Here is a 21,124-nt window from a genome sequence, read left to right on the forward strand (position 1 = left end):
GGGTGATTAGTGATCGATACTGATGCCAAAAATGCAATCAGTAAAATTTTTGTCTGTTTGTATGTTTGTTATAGAAATAAAAACTACTCGATGGATCTTAACGAAACTTAGTACAATTATTCTTCATACTCCTGGCCAGCTTATAATATACTTTTCATCACGCTACAATCAATAGGAGCAGAGCAGTGAACAGAAATGTCGGGAAAACGGGAGAAGTTACTCCATTTTTAAACTTCCGTCGCGTGTGCAGCCTTAATGGCCATTTTTTAAAATGTAAAAACGTGCAACACCGGGACGAGCCGGAACTTCCTTCTTTTTGGAATCGGGTGAAAAAGTAAGGAATAATATCTTAGTCCTTAGAAAAGGCAATGCATGAGAGCTATTATAGATTAATGTAGTGCAATTAGGTAGTATGTTCAATAATACCCTTGATTCATGTCTCCAAGAAATATGTCTGATTAAAACATTAATAAATACTCCGGTCATAGTATTTAATATACGATTATTTATCGGTTTTAGTTTTACTTAATTAGGTATATTATAATAAAAATTACAAAGCAATAAAAAGACAGTCTCGTAGTGTTATAGTGTTACAAAGAGGGCGTCTCATCCGCGCGATGAATATAAAATTTGCAGGGTAGTATGGTGTGCCGTCGGAGATGTGGTGAGTGCGAAAGCGAACCCTTGTCTCCGACATATGGCACCTCGAGGGTATATCGTCTGGTTTTTGGTGGGTACACTCCCACCTTACGGGGGGATTCCTGCAGTACCCATTCACCTCCCACAAGGTGTATGGGTCTGCATGAAGTATTTTCCAGACGTTAAAAAAAATGGTAGTATAGTGTCCGTTGCGCTGTATTGATATGCACGGCCTGTCTGCTACGTTTATGCCGGTCCGCCATTGTCTAGCCATGTATTAGTGTTAACATGATGATTACCGTTTCCCATCTGGCCTGTCAGCTTGTTTGCCTGTTTGCTAGTCCAAATTGCAAATAACTACCTACCATTAGCCCGATGCCATCTTTCGCAGACTCGGTTGTCCAAGACTGGTACATCGACAGCCTGAAGGGTACGAGGTCGAAGTCTGGATCCTGGACTTAAGGCACCCCAGCCGGCAGCCCAGCCATACTGGCCGAGGAAGTCAGACCCTCGTTCCGGTAGGCAGATTGGCGCTGGAAAAAGAATTGGAGAAACTTTAATATTTTCAATATGTTACTTTATAATTGAACGAGAAGAGAACATTGGTTGAAATAATAAAGAATAGAAGAGGCAAAATGCTGGACTACCTTATACGACGTGACGATTTTTTAAGAGCATAGTAGAAGGAAAGATAGAGGGCAAAAGAGGAAGAGGAAGACCGAGGAATAACTACATGGGACAGATAATGGGAACACTAGGCATCATGTCGTATAGGAAGATAAAGGATATGGCCTGGGATAGAGCTGGCTGGAGGAAGATGCATGAATTAGTTGCACCGACAAGAAGAAACTCTTAAATGAAAAGAAGACTTTGTAGTTATAATGTTCCCCCTTCCTTTTCTGTGGGTATCGGAAGAGGCAACTAAAGGAAAGACTTAATGGTCGAGGAATGGCTAGTGGCGTCGCTCTTAAAACATCACCAAAAGCTTAACTGCGGTTGCCAATCCGCCTGCCAAGCGTGGCGACTACTGGCAAAACTCCGAAAAGGGGAGGCTTTTGTTCAACAGTGGACAGTTAAAAGCTCTTGAAAAAATTATCACGCTAATTTCGGATAGAGTATTTAAAATTAACTTACCTATATGAGGCATGTAATGTACATTCCGGTCCAAAGTCAATACAGCCACGTCGAATCGGTCAGCTTGGGGGGTGAACTTGAACAATGGATGGACCTTTATTGATCTGACGCCAAACGTGTATGCCGGTAAGGGTTCAGCCGCTGAGTTTATGACATAATCGCCGAGAGTGACGCGCACGTGGCGAGGCTGGGCGCGGGCAACGCAGTGCCCCGCTGTGACCACGTGACGCCGGGATATGAGAGATCCACCACACCTGAAATGTGACAATATTTGATTAATAAGTATATGTATTTATTTCTTTACAAAAATTTTTGAGGTCTTTTTTATTTTTCAGAATTACATGCTATTTTGCGGAAGTCCATATCACTGGTTATTTGATTGGAATTATTTTGTTTAATTCCGCTACTATTAGTATGTGTATGACTGCCAACGTTAATAATAATAATGGCAGTCAAATTTCAAGTATTAGCAGTCGCACACATACTAATAGTAGCGGAATTAAACAAAATAATTCTAATCAACTAACCAGTGAAGGGTCTTACGAGTACCAGAAGGAATAAACTTTACTCCACAAAAAATAGCAACTTCAATCGTGACGAAACCAGTTATTTCGATTATTAAATTTAAATACTGGACCTATTTCGATAAAATTTCTATATAACCAATTTATATTTTATTTTTAAACGGAAATGATTGGTTGTCACGATTGAAGTAATTTTTTGCAACGGACTTCAAAAAGAAGGAGATTCTCAATTAATTTGTATTTTTTTGTTACCTCATAACTTCATCAGTTGTAAACCGATTTGGAAATTTCTTTTTTACCTAAATTAATATGCTTACAGGTGAGTCTCGTAGAAATTTTATCAAAATCGATTTATTAGTTTCGTTTTTTAATAAAAATACGATTGAAGTTGGCCCTTTTTTGTGGAATAAAATTTACTTCTTCTAGTACCCTTGACTGGTTAGTTTGAATTAAAATTATTTTGTTTAATTCCGCTACCGACTTCTTTAGCTAAGAACTTCCTTCTTTTTCAAGTCATTTGAAAATACTAAAGAAGACGATTAGACTTAATAGCACAGTATAAAGAAATCTATTTTTTTATATTGTCTTAATAATATACAAAATAGAATTTAAATAATTATTATAATATATTATTATATATAAAGAAAAAATTGAAAAAAAACTAACTAGATAGAAAATATATTTAATATATAAGATTTAATATTCTCTCTGAAAGAATACAGTAAAATAGGGAAAAGAAAAAATAAAAGTGAGTAGGTACATTTTTCTCCCCAAAAAAAGCGTTTTTAACAAGTATTTAATAATGGGTTTATGAACTGTCTCAAGCGTTTTGAGACAGTTCATAAACCCATTACTAAATAACGAAGTTACATTACCATATAACTTAATTGCCTCTAATAAAGTTTAAATCCGAATTGCGTAGAATTTTGATGCGAATAGAATAGAAATTGTCTTTATTCAAATAAACTTGTTTATGAGCTCTTTTAGAACGTCATTTCTTTATGATTCTACTACTGGGTTCGGGATGTTATCTGCCGAGAGGAACCCGCAGGAAACTTGACAGTTATTCTTTTTTAAATTATTATGTTTTTTAAACAACTTAGAATGGCAAACGAGCTGACGACCTGGTGGAAAGTGGTAACCGTCACCTATAGACAAAAGCAATACAATGGACATAATATAATATACTGTTTCGCCCTTGTTACACCCCATGTGTTGCCATTCCTGAGAACTCAGGTGTTATTCCTCTATACCGTGTACAAGATAATTTTAACCCATGTAAACGGGTTCTGTGGCTATAATTGGAATTAAGTACTATTTATATGTTTGATTAATAATTCTTAATACAATTTGGACATCCTCTTGACAGATTCGTCATTTTAAAATCATTATTTATTTATATATAATCATTATATATTACACATTTGAAGTCCAAAAGGCAGTCTTATTACTAAAGCAATCTCTTCCAGACAGTCTTTAAGTAAAGGAGAAACGAAAGAAAAATTACTGTAGATTCTTTTATTATTATTGTGTAATTATAATAATGCAATTTATTTAATTTAATTCATTAATAAAACTGAATAATTGATTGATTGATTGATTGCTTGTTTGATTAATTGATTGACTGACCGATTGAATTGATAACAAATATTTTAATTTTGAACGCGAAATTATGTATTGGTAAACAGATTTTGCTTCGCAAAAAGCTGTTTTTTGCTCCGCAAAGAAATACAGCACCTTTGTTCGTCACAATATTAATATCAATTTATATTTTAATGTAAACACTCTAACTTACGTGTATTTTAATCGAGAAAACTCGAGTATTTTCTGGACTGTCCAGGACCTTTAGTCATAGGCTGGCCTATTGGGGAAATCTATTTATGTAACGATTGATCGAGCTGTTAAGGCGTTAAAAGATAACAAACTCACTTTTTTTTTTTAAATATTAACAGAGATAATACAATTAATAGACCATTATCATCCGTAACAGACTATAGTACTAAATTGAACTGATAAGAAAATAAAGAAATACGCTGATAAATTTTTACCTAATTAAAATGGCGTATACGAGATAATGTAATAGATATATGACATAACCATGAATTACATATGAATGAATGAATAAGTATACTTTATTTGTATTATACAATATAGGTAATTGACTAATATAATGATACAGTTGTATAAGTACAATAAGGCGGTCTTATTGCTAAGAGCAATCTTTCAAGATAACCTTAGGGTAATAGACTAATTGTTGTACAAGTAGGTATGATATATATATATATATATATATATATATATATATATATATATATATATATATATATATATATATATATATATATATATATATATATATAGTTATGTCATATTCAGGCTCTATGTTACTTCTAGTTAAATCTTTTTTATATTATTTCTTTTTTTCTTTTATTTATAAATATTATTCCTTTTCTCGCCGTATATGTCCCGGCATAGAATGGGCCACTGTTACCTTTCCCGTGTGTGTCGTAAGAGGCGACTAAGGACGAGAGATGGGCAGCAACGTCCCTCTTAAAACATCTCTAAAAGCTTAACTGCGGTTGCCAATGCGCCAGCCAAGTATGGCAGCTACTGGCAAAACCCCCCAAGGGAGAGGCTTATATCCAGCAATGGACAATTGAAGGCTAATATGATGACCAAACCGAGGATACACGCAAAAGAACCAAAGTAACCGACATAGTCTGAAGGATAAGCAAGCTGAAGTGGCAATTGAACTTGTCACATAACTCGAAGAACCGACAACTGACTGATGGAAGAAAGCTTCTTGAGTGGCGACCTCGTACGGGCAAACGCAGTGTAGGACAACCCACCACTAGATGGAGTGACGACCTCGAATGCATTGCAAGGAGTCTGCGGATACGGGTGGCTCAGGACCGTTCCTTATGGCAGTCTATGGGAGAGGCTTATGTCCAGCAGTGGACAGACAATGGCTGAAATGATGATGATGATGATGAATTAAACCTTTCCTTTTCATAATTTTGGTCCAAAAAAATTGGAACGCACAAATAAAATCACTTGTCACTCGCCTCTGAAACACGTGACAAACGGATTGCATCAAACTAAGTAACCTTTTTTTTATGCAACTTAGAATCTTATTGTAACATTCCTTAACAATAGTTGCAAGTCGACAAACTAGCGTAATTGGTGAAATTATATGTTTAAAGTAGTGATGTGGCGAATTATTCGAGTTAATATTCGAGTACTACGCTAATATATAATACTCGAATTACATGAATCGATGAGTACACTTTATTTGCATTTTACAATATAGAAAAGAAAACATCACAACCAATAAAGAGTGTTTTTAATTCGATTTTTTTAACTTTATTCTTACAAAAATTTTAAATTTTTCATAAATTAATAAGTTTCCTTAGTAATGTATTTAATATGGACATATTTGTAAGAGTCAACCCACATTTATTTCCTCAATTGTCTGACAGAGACATTAGACGAAATAATCGCTTATATATGTGTATGGCTGCAGATAAATATTATGTGTATGACATCAAAAATCTACAATAAAATTCCAGAACAATACAAATGTTTAAACAAAAAAATTGTTTAAGAAAAAATTGAAATAATACTAATTTATAAATGTTATAATAACATTGTTGAATTTTTAAATGATAATTTTTAATAAGGCATACCTAAATTTAATTATACAGATATTAAGTACTCTCTATTTAAATATTATTTAAATTTTAAAATAAATACTGTTTAATATTTTGAATTATTATTATTTGTTATTATTATACTATTATTGACATTATATTATCTGCAATATATATATATATATATATATATATATATATATATATATATATATATATATATATATATATATATATATATATGAAAAACACACTAGCAACATTAGAGTATCATAAATACTTGAAATCTGTATTCGAATACCGTGTATTCGAGTTTTGTACACTGTATTCGAATTTTTATGTATGTAGTAGTTATTCCAGTCGATACTCGAATGAATCTGACACATCACTAACTTTAAGTATCCACGTACGCACTATAACTTAGTTATTGTGAAAAAAATAACAATAGAATTTCACATGTTGATTAACGATGAGTTAATCAATTAACGGTTTGTACATTTCCTTGTTAATTAATAACTAATTACATTGGATTAATCTTCGTTTTAAGTAACTTCCCAAAGATCGCGTAACATACCGAGTAGAATGAACGTAATACGAATCAGGAAACTGCTCGTTCTCGATTCGCCTGTTTTTCTGTACTTATATATATTAGTAATTGACTCGGCAAACGTTGTTTTACCATATACATTATTTCGAGAACAATACATAAAAATATATCGTACTACAATTATTATATTCGATCGCCATCTTGCATTCCTATTACGGCATATAAAAATTGGGTTTAAAAAACAGGGGTTGATCGTAAAAGCGTGAAAATTTGAATTTGTATGTATGTTTCAATGCTAAATCATGATAAAATAAAAATTTTAAAAAAATTACAAAAAAAATATAAATGTATAGACGACGGTTATTTTACATCAGGTGGATCGCAGCTTGTTTGACATTTTAAGTTGTATAAAAAAAAAATTAGCAATAGATCACCCTTATCATTCAGGGGTATGAAAAATATATGTTGGCCGATTCTCAGACCTACCCGATATGCACACAAAATTTCATAAAAATCGGCAAAGCCGTTTCGGAGGAGTTTGGTAACAAACACCGCGACACGAGAATTATATATTAGATATCACCGTATAGGTCTAGGCATACAATAGGCCACCCCTTCCTTTTCCGTAAGTCGTAAGAGGCGACTAAGGGAGCGTATGTTCGAGGGAAGAGCATCAAGCGTACCTCTTGAAACATCTCTTAAACCTAACTGCAGTTGCTAACCCACTTGTCAAGCGTGGCAATTACTGGCAAAAGCCCCTTTATGGGAGGCTTATATTCAGCAGTGGACTGTTACGATTATGAACATTATATGAACATGAACAAACATATACATTGTTAGTAATACATATAAAATATATATACATATATATATATATATATATATATATATATATATATATATATATATATATATATATATATATATATATATATATATATATATATATATATATATATATATATATATATATATATATATATATATATATATATATATATATATATATATTTGTTAATATATAAAATACAAGAAGAGAAATGTGCGAAAAAGTCGGTGTATCTATTTTTTTATACTATACTTTAATACACTACATAAGAAAACAACTGTATAGTCTATGATTCAATATAATAATTATTTATTTTACAAAATATCCAACTAGCTTTTTGCCCGCTACTTCCTACGCGTAGATTTCAGGAGTAGAAAAACCAAAAAAAAAATTAAAAGCACTACTTCTAAACGGTGTATGTAGATAAAAGATATATTTAAAAGACTAAACCGTTCAAAAAAAAACGTTCACGCTCACTTTTTTACTTTATCCGAGCAGTAAGTGCTTTATATTATTCTCAATTTAGTGTATAATATAGTATATGTCATATATGTGTAAGTATATTTGTTATTCATATATATTTATTCGTTTATATTTATGTAATTTTAGTATGTATGTATATCAATAATTACTAGTACCGCATTCGTGTATTCTGACACTTCCCTATGGTTGACTGGGAGAGAATGATTTTAGCATTAAGTCCGCCATGTACACATATTTGTACTAATGAATAAATAAATAAAATAAAGCCAGATTTTAAGTTAAACCTTTATGAACACAACTATAAAAACCGCATCCAATTTGGTACTGTATTTTTGATAGCGTGAAACCGGAATAAAGATGTCTATGAGAGACAGCGAGACAAAATTTTTAAACAATATTATTTTACCTTCTATGACTCTTATTAAAGAGATATTTAAGAAAAATTTATATAAGAGATCTTCCCTTGTATCAAATTTTCTTAAATATCTCCCATGTTAGATATGGGAGAATATGAACATGGGAGATATTTAAGAAAATTAATTGTTTAGTTACAATTTTATTATATTAATAAGTTTATATTTTCCACTACAACTACTACTCAATTTAACTACGATATACACTTTTAAAAGCATTACAGCCCCTACAAACAACTATAAGACAAAGTAATCCCTTTTTATAACTCCACTACTTTTTACAAGCTTTCATGAAAATATAAAGAATATAGCTAGTATGAAGGAATATTGAAATGCCAAAATAAGTACGTGACTTAACAAATTTTTTTAAAGTAATGTAAGGTAATATTTATTACGTAAAATATTTATGTGATTTGGTGTGTAAAAATTATGAATTATCTGCGACTACTACGTTATGTTGGAATCGGCAGAACGTGTTTGAGTTGTTTCCTATAATTTAAGATAATTTTGTATCCATACTTAGATAAATAAATGAATTGAATTTATATTATATCATAATACTATTGTATGTACTGTAATACTACTAGCTTTTATTCACGACTTCGTCCACATAACCGAGATATCCGACTGATCCGGACACATGAAACATAGAATTCAATTAGAAATCTTATCAAAACCGATTCAAAAGTTTTTAAGAGAACTATTTATTTATTTATTCATTAGTACATATATGTGTACATGGCGGACTTAATGCTAAAAGCATTCTCTCCCAGTCAACCATAGAGAAGTGACAGAATACTCGAATGCGGTACTAGTAATTATTACATACTAAAATTACATATATCTGAAAGCTTCTTCTTTTAAACCGGTACATAACTAATAGAATTTGTTTATTTTTTTTTATTTACTCTCAATAGAGAGTAATTTATATTATTACATGTATTCCATGTTTAGAATTAACAGAAATTAACATCGTGCCTCCGAATAAACTGTTTATAATTACTCCTCTCCATCCAAAGGTTGCCTGGAAGAGATCGCTCTTAGCGATAAGGTCGCCCATTGTTTTCTTATTGTGATTATTTCTTGTAATTGTTTATATTTATAATAAGTTTACTATTGTAATCTTTTGGAGGAAACAATAAAGAGTATCTATCTAGCTATCTATCTGTTTATCACGCAAAATTGTTATGAAAATGTTGACCCGCTTTTCTCGAAGTATTTGTATGGGGACACTACTCTATCAATGTAATGTAAGGCTGTATTTTATGTACAAAATAATTAAAGATACATGAACTGTTCACTCTTGCGCAACTGAAGTGGATCGCTAGTTGAAAAACGGATACAAATTGGTAATCTTCTCCTTTTGTAATGTTAAAAAGTATTGTATTGTACTGCTGACAAGCTCCAATTGTTGAACGCAATATAGTATTGTGTGACAATTCTCTCGTTATGTCACAATATAACTCTTGTCATAGTGATATTATTATTACAGTATTTTTGTAGTTAAGGTCAAAATATCCAACCTTACTAATAGTGCAAATGTGAAAGTGAGTTTGGAAACCTAAAAAATCTTCTTAAGCCCTTAATAGTTAAGGTTCTTTTTTCAAACGTTTTCTTAAAGTAGGGAGACATTCTTCACCAGAGGGAGACTTCGTACAAAAGTCGATTGCTTGGGCACCTCTGTCCTGTGTCTGTGGGATATGGCGTGAATTTACTGGGTACAGAGGAATAACACCTGGGTCCTCAGGAATGGCAACGCATGAGAGGTATCATGGGCGAAACAGTATATTCTGTTATGTCCATGGTACTGCTCATGTCTATAGGCGATGGTTACCACTTTCCATCAGATTGGCCGTCGGCTTGTTTGCCATTCTAAGTTGTATAAAAAAAAATAAAAAATAAAAAAAAGGTTCTCAATTCGGTTAACTTTTTTATATGTTGTTACCTTATAACTTTTTTGCAGATAAAGTCGCAGGTAAAAGCTAGTAATTAGTAATTATGTAAAGAGACTAACTGTCATACAAAAATTTATTGATTTTCTTTTAAATATTTTATATTTAAAACATTTATTTTTGATATATTTATATCGAACTGGACAATGGAATATAATGAAATTAGAACGTTTGTCAATTCCAACAATTTTATTTATATATTTTTTTTACTTTACTAGGGACCCGCCCCGGTTTCGCACGAGTGCAATGCTAACTGGCGCCGCCGGCCCCCCATTACTTTAGAAACCTCTAAAATTATTAATGTTTCTCTGCTATATTTTATATGTATTGTACATATAAACCTTCCTCTTAAATCTCTCTATCTATAAAAAAAAAACAGACAGACAGACGGGAATCGACTTTGTTTTATACTATATAGTGTACATATCGTTACAGGATACATCCTAGTTCGACATGTTGCTACAAACAACATTAAGTTTAAATTTTACAATAACAAATAGTAAATATCCCAGCCCTTGTGAACTCCGTCAGATTCGAAACTTAATAAAACAAGTGCTCTAATAATGATGCGTACTGGAGCAAATTTGTTTTAGCCTAAGATACGGCAAATTGTTTCCACTTCATCTGTAAGTACTCTTTTTTTAAATAAATTAAAATTTATTTTTTTAATGTTAGACTTAATTGCAACTAACTCTATTTATCTACTAACCATAGCCACAGAGTAAGTAATTACTTGACAATACCAACTAAAAAGACGAAAGTAGATTGATTTAGAACAGAACAGAATCATAGAAGAAATCAAAACTATTTCCCTTTTCATAAATTTAAAAATAAAAAAGTAATTGAAGTATGTTTAAAAAAGAAGTACGAAGAATAAATCGATCGACTAAAGACAAAATTAATCGAATAAATAAATCGATTAATTTTATTTTGAATCGATTCAAGGAAAGTTGTACATTTTATGTAAATAATATTTACAACATTCCACTACGGCTACTACAACTACATTTAAGAGGTGGATATACAGAACGCATGCTGTCTCTTTCGCACATTTACCTCTCTATCCAACACTGTTTCCAACCAATAAGCTCGAAAATGGACATGAGCATGTTGCATCTGAAAAATTAATGTATTAATATTTATTATTAGTATTTATTAGTGCACACACAAACACGCACACAAATATTCCAATCGTTAGACTTTATACACAACAAAGGTGATAATAAAGCATACGGCCAGCCTACAAGGTGGTAGGCGGCCACCACCTAAATCTATGAGCAATTGACGTGTCAAGATTGCCTCGAACACCTGCCAGATACTAGCGTATTCAATATACAAAATTCGAATATAAAATATTCAAAATTTCGAATAAATGATTTGCGATATTCGAATATTTGTCGAATATTTATCATAAGTTTTTATATTTCTGTTTCATTGAGATTTTATTATTTAAAGATAAAATCAAAAAGTAAACTTTAGTAATCAAGTGGTGAATTACTCAAATTTGATGAAATACTTAAGTACCCATACAAGTACTCAAACACTTGTATCTAAAAATCGGCTGCAGACTCGAGTCTGGGGATTCGATTCTTTTTTTATCGAGAACCAAAGTACAATAATACCAAAAAGGTCGACTTGGCACATCACTACTGTAATATCAACCCCCTTATACTGATACGATCCGTAGATACATCTTCATTACCACACACATGACACATGACAATAGATATTACTATCTCGTTCTATCTGATGTATAGAGTAATAAGTTCATATCTATTGCAAGATTAATTTGTCTTCTTTTAGCTACAGATTACGACATTAGAACACGGTGTCACATTCTATAGCAATTTTAAATTTTAGAATAGTTGATAAAAGACTACATAAATATGGCTGTATATGTATTGGCCCTGTGCATTTAGAGACAGAATAATAATCTAGGTCTATAAAAAGACAAAAAAAAATGTTCTATCGATTGTCTATGGCGCCAGGTGTATTAAATTTCCCGCCAACGGACGTAAAACAAAATGGCGTCACAGATTATTATATAAATTGAATTGTGTCTATAATTAATATAATTTTGTAGTAAAATAGTTATCTAACGATTGAAATATTTGTACGTAAGCAATTATAATTACACAATTTAACCATTAACCGTTATTTACAATGTATATTATGTAAGTATTAGTTGTAAGTACAAAACATGTATATTAAGTAGCCATTCTTATTAAAATTCAAAATATCTCCTATTAAATGCAAGTTATTTGCTTATTTTAAAATAAACAAACATATACTAATGATTAAAAAGTCACTGTTTATGAAATAAAATGAGTTTACAACAAACAATGGCCTCTTAATTCTTTTTTTATTACAATGAGTGATAAACATGCCCTCGCTGTCGATAGACGCTGGCGGGGCACCAGTAATGGCAGTGGAGGATTAAAGCAGATCAGTTGGCCCATTTACATGGCATAAATACATAAAGATGATTTCCAATGGGAAAACGATCTGACAAGTCATATTGCTAGCAATAGCACCCTAAATCCCCCATTACTAACAATCTTGTACCCTCAGAAAAGTTAATTACAGCCTAAACATATTTATAATCACTTCTGAAATATCTAAACGATTTGTGTTTTGTGTTTTTTTTTTTGTTGTGTTTGTATATACAAATCGCTGTATACTCGTATATAAATGTGTCACTTTTAACTAGTGCGACCTCTGGCCAATTTATGTGGACTTCTGAACTGGGCTTTTCTGAGGATATTAACTTCGAATCTTCAGAAAAGCCAATGTTTTCCGAAATATAGCAAAAAAATTCCTTCTATATTTATAAAATACTTTTTAGAGATATCTTTGATAGAAATCTCACATGCTGAAAATCACCCAAGTGTAGATTTCTAGGGCATTATGCAAAATGATAGGAAAGGCTTATGTTCAGCAGTGGACAGATAACGGCTGAAATAACAATAATAATACAAAATGTCATTTATAGAAGCGTGGCAACACAAATATGTTGGGATTGGACATAAAAATAACAGAAATATGCACGTAGAATTCGAAAGATAGGCCAAAGTCGTGATGCCCTACAAAATAACAGCTGCACCAACAAGATCGCATCGCTCAATGAATGAAAGGAATTAATGAATAAATTGAAATAATGAATAAATTAAAGATACCAAAGAAGTGTATAGATAAAGCATTAGGTGTTAAAAACGGGGCAAATTTCACTTTACCAAACGTCAAAATGACACACATACAAACACATTTTTAAATAAGCATTTGTATGGCGACTCTCCATCTATATAATCTAAGTTGAGTACGTCTATGGTTGAAGTAGTGTGATTAAAGTGAGATTTAAACAGAAGGGGGATGTAATAGTAAAGATAGAAATGAAGATGTTGCATTAAAGTGGCTACTTAATCCAAAGAAACCAGAACCAAAACCAGAAACCAACAAAAGAACACCAGAGGGAGACTTTGTACAAAAGTCGATTGCTTGGGTACCTCTGTCCCATTCGTGTTTCAACCGTGAAGCAGTTGTGTTTGCATGACTATGTTTCGGTTTGAAGGGTGGGATATGGCGTGAATTTACTGGGTACAGAGAAATAACACCGGAGTCCTCAGGAATGGCAACGCATGGGGGGTGTCATGGGCAAAACAGTATAGTCTGTTATGTCCATGGTACTGCTCAGTCTATAGGCGACGGTTACCACTTACCATCAGGTGGGTCGTCAGCTTGTTTGTCATTCTAAGTTGTATAAAAAAAAGAAGAATTAAGACGAGGATTTATTGAACACGAATGAGTGTAGATCAGTAAAGGTCGCCTAGAGAAACTTACTCATATGTCGACCAAATAGAAAACGTGCTGGGATAAGACCATATTAGAAATACCCATAGGTTAAGCTATGATAGAGGTGACATATCCTTATAGGACAATGATCCCTATCCATCCCATCCCACCCATCCCTTAAATAGAAAAAGATTAAAAGTACCAATAACCGGCGAGCGTGTATGAAAATATTAACCCTCTGACCGCTTATTTTTTTTTTTTTTACAACAATAAAACACATCTGTTTGTCAACAAATAGCAGTACGAGTGTTTAGCCATCTAGCGAGATACTGAGAAACAATATCAATGTACCAAAACAAAAATCGCGGGATAACAACGTCGATAAACATAAAAAGTGCGAGCACGTCGTAAATCAAGGGATGCGTACAATTAAACTAGTAGATACTGCACTCGGAAATCGCGGGTCAGAGGGTTCATGAATGTGGAAGAAGCGAAAAAGGTCTTATTGAATCGGAGCATTTGATATTCCATTGTTTCTGTCTGCCTTAATTGAAGCCATGTGTGATATGCATGTAGGTATTTTGTTACAATAATACCATTTTTTTTTCTTTTAATGGGTGATAATGAAATGGTAACCCCACCCGCGCTATCGTTATACACCGGCGGGGCACCAGTGAAGGATGATAGGTGAGGATGAAGCAGGTCAGTTAGTCCATCGTGACGAATTCAACAAGAATTGTTCACGATGGTTTCCAGGGGGAACCACGTGGAGATCGACCTAATAAGGCATATTGCTAGCAAAGGGGCTGTCAAACTCCATTGCTAACAATCCATTTCCCCCCAATAATACCATTTAAGAATCAATAATGAAACCATTGTCTAGTTTCATTATTCTATTTTGAACTATTAAAAATTACAGTCAAAATTCCTAACCTGGCTTAGAATTATTTTTAATCCTTCTTTGCATACTGGTGGAAATTTCAATCATAACATTGAATGCCCAAAAATTATATAAAAGAACAAGTTCACTTTAAGATGATCGTGTCTGGTTACCATTTTAAAGTACATTGCAGAAAAAAAAAACATAGCTGTCAAATTTATTTTTTTAACAATTTTTCCTTTAATTTTGAACATGAATATCGTTTATATATGTAATTTTAGTATGTATGTATATCAATAATTAGTAGTACCGCATTCGAGTATTCTGACACTTCCCTATAGTTGACTGGGAGAGAATGCTTTTAGCATTAAGTCCGCCATGTACACATATTTGTACTAATGAATAAATAAATGAATTATATCACCTTGATTTATTTCACCAATAAAAAAATCATGCAAAGAAGGGTTAACTATCAAAAAATAATCGAAGTTTATTTTCTTAATAATTATTGATCAGTTAAGAATATTGACTGTAACCAACTATGTATATATTTAAACATATTTATATTAGTGTTTTAGTAAAATATTAATAGAGTTAATGTAAAATATACAATTTGTACAAACAAATAAAAATTATTTTTATAAAATTACGTTATGTATGTTTTTTTTTTTCATTAAAATATAAAGAGAATATACTTACGAAACTTGTAACGTATTTCATTAAATGAAATGAAATTATCTATTTTATAGTTGAATATAAAAATAAATATATATATAATTATATTCAAAAACTTGTAATAAATGTATCTAAGTATCAAATTAATAAAAATACTTAAGTTAATATTACCTTCCCATATTCATAAAACTAAAACAACCTACAAACCTATTTTAACTAATTAGAGTTTGTCTCTGTCTTTCAAATTGAGAAATTAGCGTAAAAGAAAAGGACAAAACACTTCAATAGTTAAAACAGGATTATGAGAGCTATAAGGTTTTTATGAATAAACAGGGTAAGCTTATATAACTAATATTAATAATAAATACAGAGCGAAATGAAAATCTTTATCATCCTTTGAAATGAGCTTGTTTGCCATTCTAAGTTCTATAAAAAAAAAAAAAAAAAAAAAAAAAGCGAAACTGTACATTTTCAATAACAAACTGTGGAGTACAGGCCACATATATTGTTTATAGCTATATATTATTATTTACCAAATTCGAAATTGACACGCATATCTATTGTTTCCTTTTGGCTTGCCTTCACGGCCGTAGTCTTCTAAGTTCCTTTAATCATTATACATATATTTCCAATTTCCATTCCTGGTTTCCTTTGTCGCCCGCACAGACAAAGGAAGAAAAGAGAAAAAAATAAAAAATTATGTCCTGCAAAAAGAAACCGACTTTTGAATATGACAAAACCGGTTATTTAGATCTAGAAAGTAAACTACTAAACAGATTTTCATAAAATATCTATGAAAGCTATCTGTATTTAGTATATCCTTTTAGATAAAAAAAAAAACTTCAAATCGATTTAGAATTGACGGTGTTATGAGGCGACAAACGTAACAAAAAGAATAATGGAATTGAAAACCTCCTTTTTTGGAATCACAGTCCAAGAAAACATATTATATATTAACATATATTGAAAAAGTAAAAAAAAAAATGCAAAATTACTGAAACTACAATGTTTCCTTTAAATATTTTAATATTTGTCAAATAATTTTCAATTTACTCCTAATTTTTTTTTATTTATAACTTTGCAAAAATACCCCCACTTTCGAATTACTTAACCTAAAAAATAACTATGCCAAGTATCAAGTTTGCAACAATTTTTCCTCCATTTTTAAACATATTTCGACAACCATTTGTTTTTTTGAAAAGTGAATTTTAAATTAAGACTTTTTTCAAAGGATAATATTGATTTTTATATCACTCTGTATAAAAATAATATATTAATTAATTTAAAAATATTATTATAACCTTGAAGATCCTATCCGAATGTATGCTTGCCAGGGGAATGTGCCAAATCCGGCGTCGTCGCCGCCAACTATTCTTCTTTGGGCCGTTTGCTTACTGACCGCTATGCCACAGCCTGAAAATAAAAAAAAAATATTTAATATATATCGTCTTTACTAAAACCATAATGTATAATTTAAAAAACATTATGATTTTCTAAACTTTATTCTAAGAACTAATATAAACCAAATTTTTATTAGCATTAAATCAAAATTATCCCATCAAAAACATAAAGTGTAAAAAAGTGCCAAGTCTCGTCCAATGCAGTTCTTCCACTGCAAAAAGTTGTGAGATCACATGTAAGACTAACAAGTTAGTTATTTTAGTTAGTATTTATGGAAGCATTTATTCAACAACTTTATTATAAATTGTTATCTAATAAATTACCTAACAATATTTATAGTAACCGTATCAATATTTTACATCTTTATTTCTAAATATCAATTATAATTGTTATTTAAAAAAAAAATGTAAATTATTGTATTGTATTGTATAATCTTTATTGTACATAATTCAAATTAAGCACTGATAAATTATTTAATATACAATGGCGGACTTATCCCATAAAGGGATCTCTTACAGTCGACCTTTGAGATGCTGAAAGAAAACTGTAGAATGTATAAGGGTAATAACCGTACAATTAAAGATAAACTAAATAATACCCAGTGAAAAATTGGATAATACGCGTACAATCTTTATTACGAAAGATATTAATCGAGCAAGAATGAATGGAGATGTCGGTAGGGGCCACCCTAGACGGACGTATGTCGACCAAATAGGCGACGTGCTGAAGAAGGGCCAAATTAAAAGTACCCGTAACCGGCGAGCGTGTATAAATAGATTCATGAATGTGAAGGAAGCAAAAGAGGTATGTTTGAATCGAAGCATTTGACGTTCCATTGTTTCTGCCTACTCTAATGGGAGACAGGCGTGACAGATTTGTATGTATATATGCATTTCTATATAATAATTATAATGAATTATGCAAGAAATAAGTATGCTAACCAGAATAAGTGTGCTATATTTATTATTTAGTCTTTATTATGGTTATAATAAATTCATTTATTACAATATATGTTACAGTCAAATTTCGACCACGCAGCGACTACTAGTCTAATCAGTTACCTATCAACATTTATAGTGACAGTATTATTATAAGACATCTTTATTTCTATATTAATTATAATAACTTGGCGATTGCACTGCACCGTAATTATGTATAAAAAATATTTTTTTTTATACATCTTAGAATGGCAAACAAGCTGACGGCCCACCTGATGGAAAGTGGTAACCGTCACCTATAGACATGAGCAGTACCATGGACATAACAGAGTATACTGTTTCGCCCATGATACCCCCCATGCGTTGCCATTCCTGAGAACTCAGGTATTATTCCTCTGTACCCATAAAATTCACGCCATATCCCATCCTTCCAACCGAAACACAGCCATGCATACACAACTGCTTTACGGTTGAAACACGAATGGGACAGAGGTACCCAAGCAATCGACTTTTGTACAAAGTCTCCCACTGGTTCTTCACGTATTAATATAATATATAGATAACAGTATTTCTCTTTGCATACATAACTAAATCAAATAAATCATTAAATGGAATTTCTCATAGTTGGAATTGTGATCTTTTTAATACTGACGCATTCATCATCATCAGCATTCATATCAACTTTTAACTGTCCACTGCTGAGCATAAACCTCCCCCTTAGGGGTGTTGCTAATAGTTGTCATGCTTGGCAAGCGAATTGGTAACTGCAGTTAGGCTTTAATGATGTTTTAAAAGACGCTGCTGCTCATCCCTCGCCCTCCTTTAGTCGCCTCTTACGACACCCACGGGAAAGGAAGGGGTGGCCTATCCCATGCCGGGACCACATGGCCAACTAACTACTTCACTAACACATTGAAGTTAAGAAAATTTATGAATACAAAATCTGTTTACTGGCTTGTTTTCATTCTCATCTATCACCCTTCACTGGTGCTCCGCCAGCGTATTCCGTTAGCGCAGGCGGGGTTACTGTACCATTTTCACCCATCAAAAAAAAACTACATTGCATTTATTAATATTTCAAGCTGTTATTACGTCAATGTGAAACGCGTTTGACTTCCATTTATACAGACCTCTTTCGCCTCCTCTTTTCACTAGATCCATCATTCTATTTATACAAGCTCGCCCTTTACGAGTATTTTAAATTTGGCCCTTTATAATGTAGGTACTATTCTTAATCTATGCTTTATAAGCTTTATAAACACGTTTGGGCATGCATAGACAGAGAATGACAAATATTACGTTTAATCTATCTAAGCACGAGATCTATTGAGGGCGACTTATCAACGTATTAAAAAGCGTATGTGCCTAACGTACGCTTTTTAAATACGTACACTAACGACCATAGATAAATAACTCCCACTAGCTGAATCCCGTGGACTTACGCACGTGAATCATTAGTTAAAATATAATATATGTTAAGTTATTAACTTAGATTACATAGATAAGGGTGTCTCTGTACAAATGAATCGAAAAAAGCGGATCAACTTTTTCGTACATTTTTGCGTGATAAATAGTTATGAGTGATTCCTTTATAACTTCTATATTTATTTGTGTTATAATTTTTGCATCTTTTTAATGCGTAAAAACTCATTTTATTCATTAAATAATTAAATATAGATATGTGAAGATACATTGTGTGCGTAAGTATATAGAACACTGATAAAAAAATCGAGTCAACTATTTGACAATAAGCTGGCACAAATTTGACCCCTTTTTGGGGCTCGAGACTCTATCTATATAATTTAATGTTAAAAACCTACTCGAGTATCAAATTTCAATCAAATCTGTTCATTATTTATTAAGTTAAAAAGTTATAAATCCGTCCACCTATCCTTACAAACTTTCGCCTTTATAATATTAATAAAATTTATCTACATAGGAAAAGTGGTTGTTATTCTTATCTATTGTAGGTAATAATAAAACAAAATATATCCTTAGTCTATGCTGTACCTTCGTAATTATATTTCCTTCTTAGATCACGGAACTTTCTTTTAACTTTATTGCGTGCAGAAATCACTTCTAATATAACCAGTATCACGATTAACAATAATATCAAATGCTTCATAATTATTGTATCTATTTAAATAGTTCGTATTTTAGTAATACATTTTAGATTAAGTATTCATATTTATACAAATAATTTAAATGTAAACTAATTATTTTTCATTGATAAATTACCGAATTTAAATCTAACTGGACGAAGACAATATCTCGCTTGATTTCTTATCATTATTGTAAACCCCGTGAATGAAATTGCGAGCAATACAGGAAATAATATTTCTAAACACTTCCATATTTAAAAATAAAATACTTGCTACAACTTTCCCGCCATCTGTACTTCAAGACACAGATTAAAATTTATTAAAAATTGTCTATGGTATTACACAGGATTACAGATTAAGAACACAAATTATAAAGCCAATATATACATTACACCACTGGTTTTTTTAACAACTTTACACGCAACATAAGCATTACAATTGTCGATTATAACTGAAGTCTAAATTCGATTCAGGCATCGATTATTTACGTAAACCCAAATGTTCGTTTTGTAATCCGAAATTCGTTATTTTAGTGCAATATATTTACGCCATACGTTTAATGTTACAAGACATTTGTCTTTATCCATTTTTTTTTAATTCATTATGATTAATTTTTTTTTTTTAATTAGCAATGGGTGACAACAAGACAAAGAATTAAAAGAGCATATAGGAATTTCGGGTAAGCCTTTTAGTAATTGTAAATTACATATTTATAATATTATTACTAATTAATAAGGCTAGTGTTTTGTAAACAGAATAATCAGGACGAGCTAATAAACATAAAATAAATGAGTGAAATGGAACTTTTAAGACTCAATGTTTTAAATGAAATTTAATCGGCTATCCAAACATTCTCTTGCTTTGCTCAATTTTTGCTCTATACTCGATTGTTCTCAGCAATAAGACCGCCTTACTGTACTTATACAATTGTATTAGTTACATTTATTAATTGTCTTGCTTATTCCCCTATATTGTATTGAGTATTTTCATTCATTGTCAATTGGTATTCCTACCTCTGAAATTCACGTGTACAAAAACAGGCAAAAAAACCTAGTTTTTAGTAATAGTAAACTATTGCTCTTGACACTTGGTATCAAGGTATATAACTTCAACTTGAACTTTCTCCCGCGGTTGCGGTTACAAGTTGTACCTACTGTAACACGAGTCA

The 21,124-nt window shown here is 31.7% G+C and overlaps 1 protein-coding gene across 2 annotated transcripts in view; it reads right to left on the reverse strand.

The window, feature by feature from the left end:
- The window catches only part of LOC113509241 (plasma kallikrein), a 71,837-nt gene that overhangs the window by 1,999 nt on the left and 48,714 nt on the right, over positions 1 to 21,124 (reverse strand). Inside the window, exons 3-6 of one of the 2 annotated variants that reach the window (XM_031914401.2) lie at positions 16,817 to 16,928; positions 11,228 to 11,287; positions 1,774 to 2,027; positions 1,005 to 1,172 (exon numbers count right to left, since the gene is read on the reverse strand). In XM_031914401.2, the coding sequence (XP_031770261.2) occupies positions 1,005 to 1,172; positions 1,774 to 2,027; positions 11,228 to 11,287; positions 16,817 to 16,928 (594 nt within the window). The remainder of the gene's footprint in view (positions 1 to 1,004; positions 1,173 to 1,773; positions 2,028 to 11,227; positions 11,288 to 16,816; positions 16,929 to 21,124) is intronic. The other variant, XM_052898290.1, reaches the window with a different exon arrangement.

Source organism: Galleria mellonella, unplaced genomic scaffold, assembly GCF_026898425.1.
Source record: "Galleria mellonella isolate WM207_F2 unplaced genomic scaffold, CSIRO_AGI_GalMel_v1 utg424, whole genome shotgun sequence".
NCBI classification, from domain to species: Eukaryota; Metazoa; Arthropoda; class Insecta; order Lepidoptera; family Pyralidae; genus Galleria; species Galleria mellonella.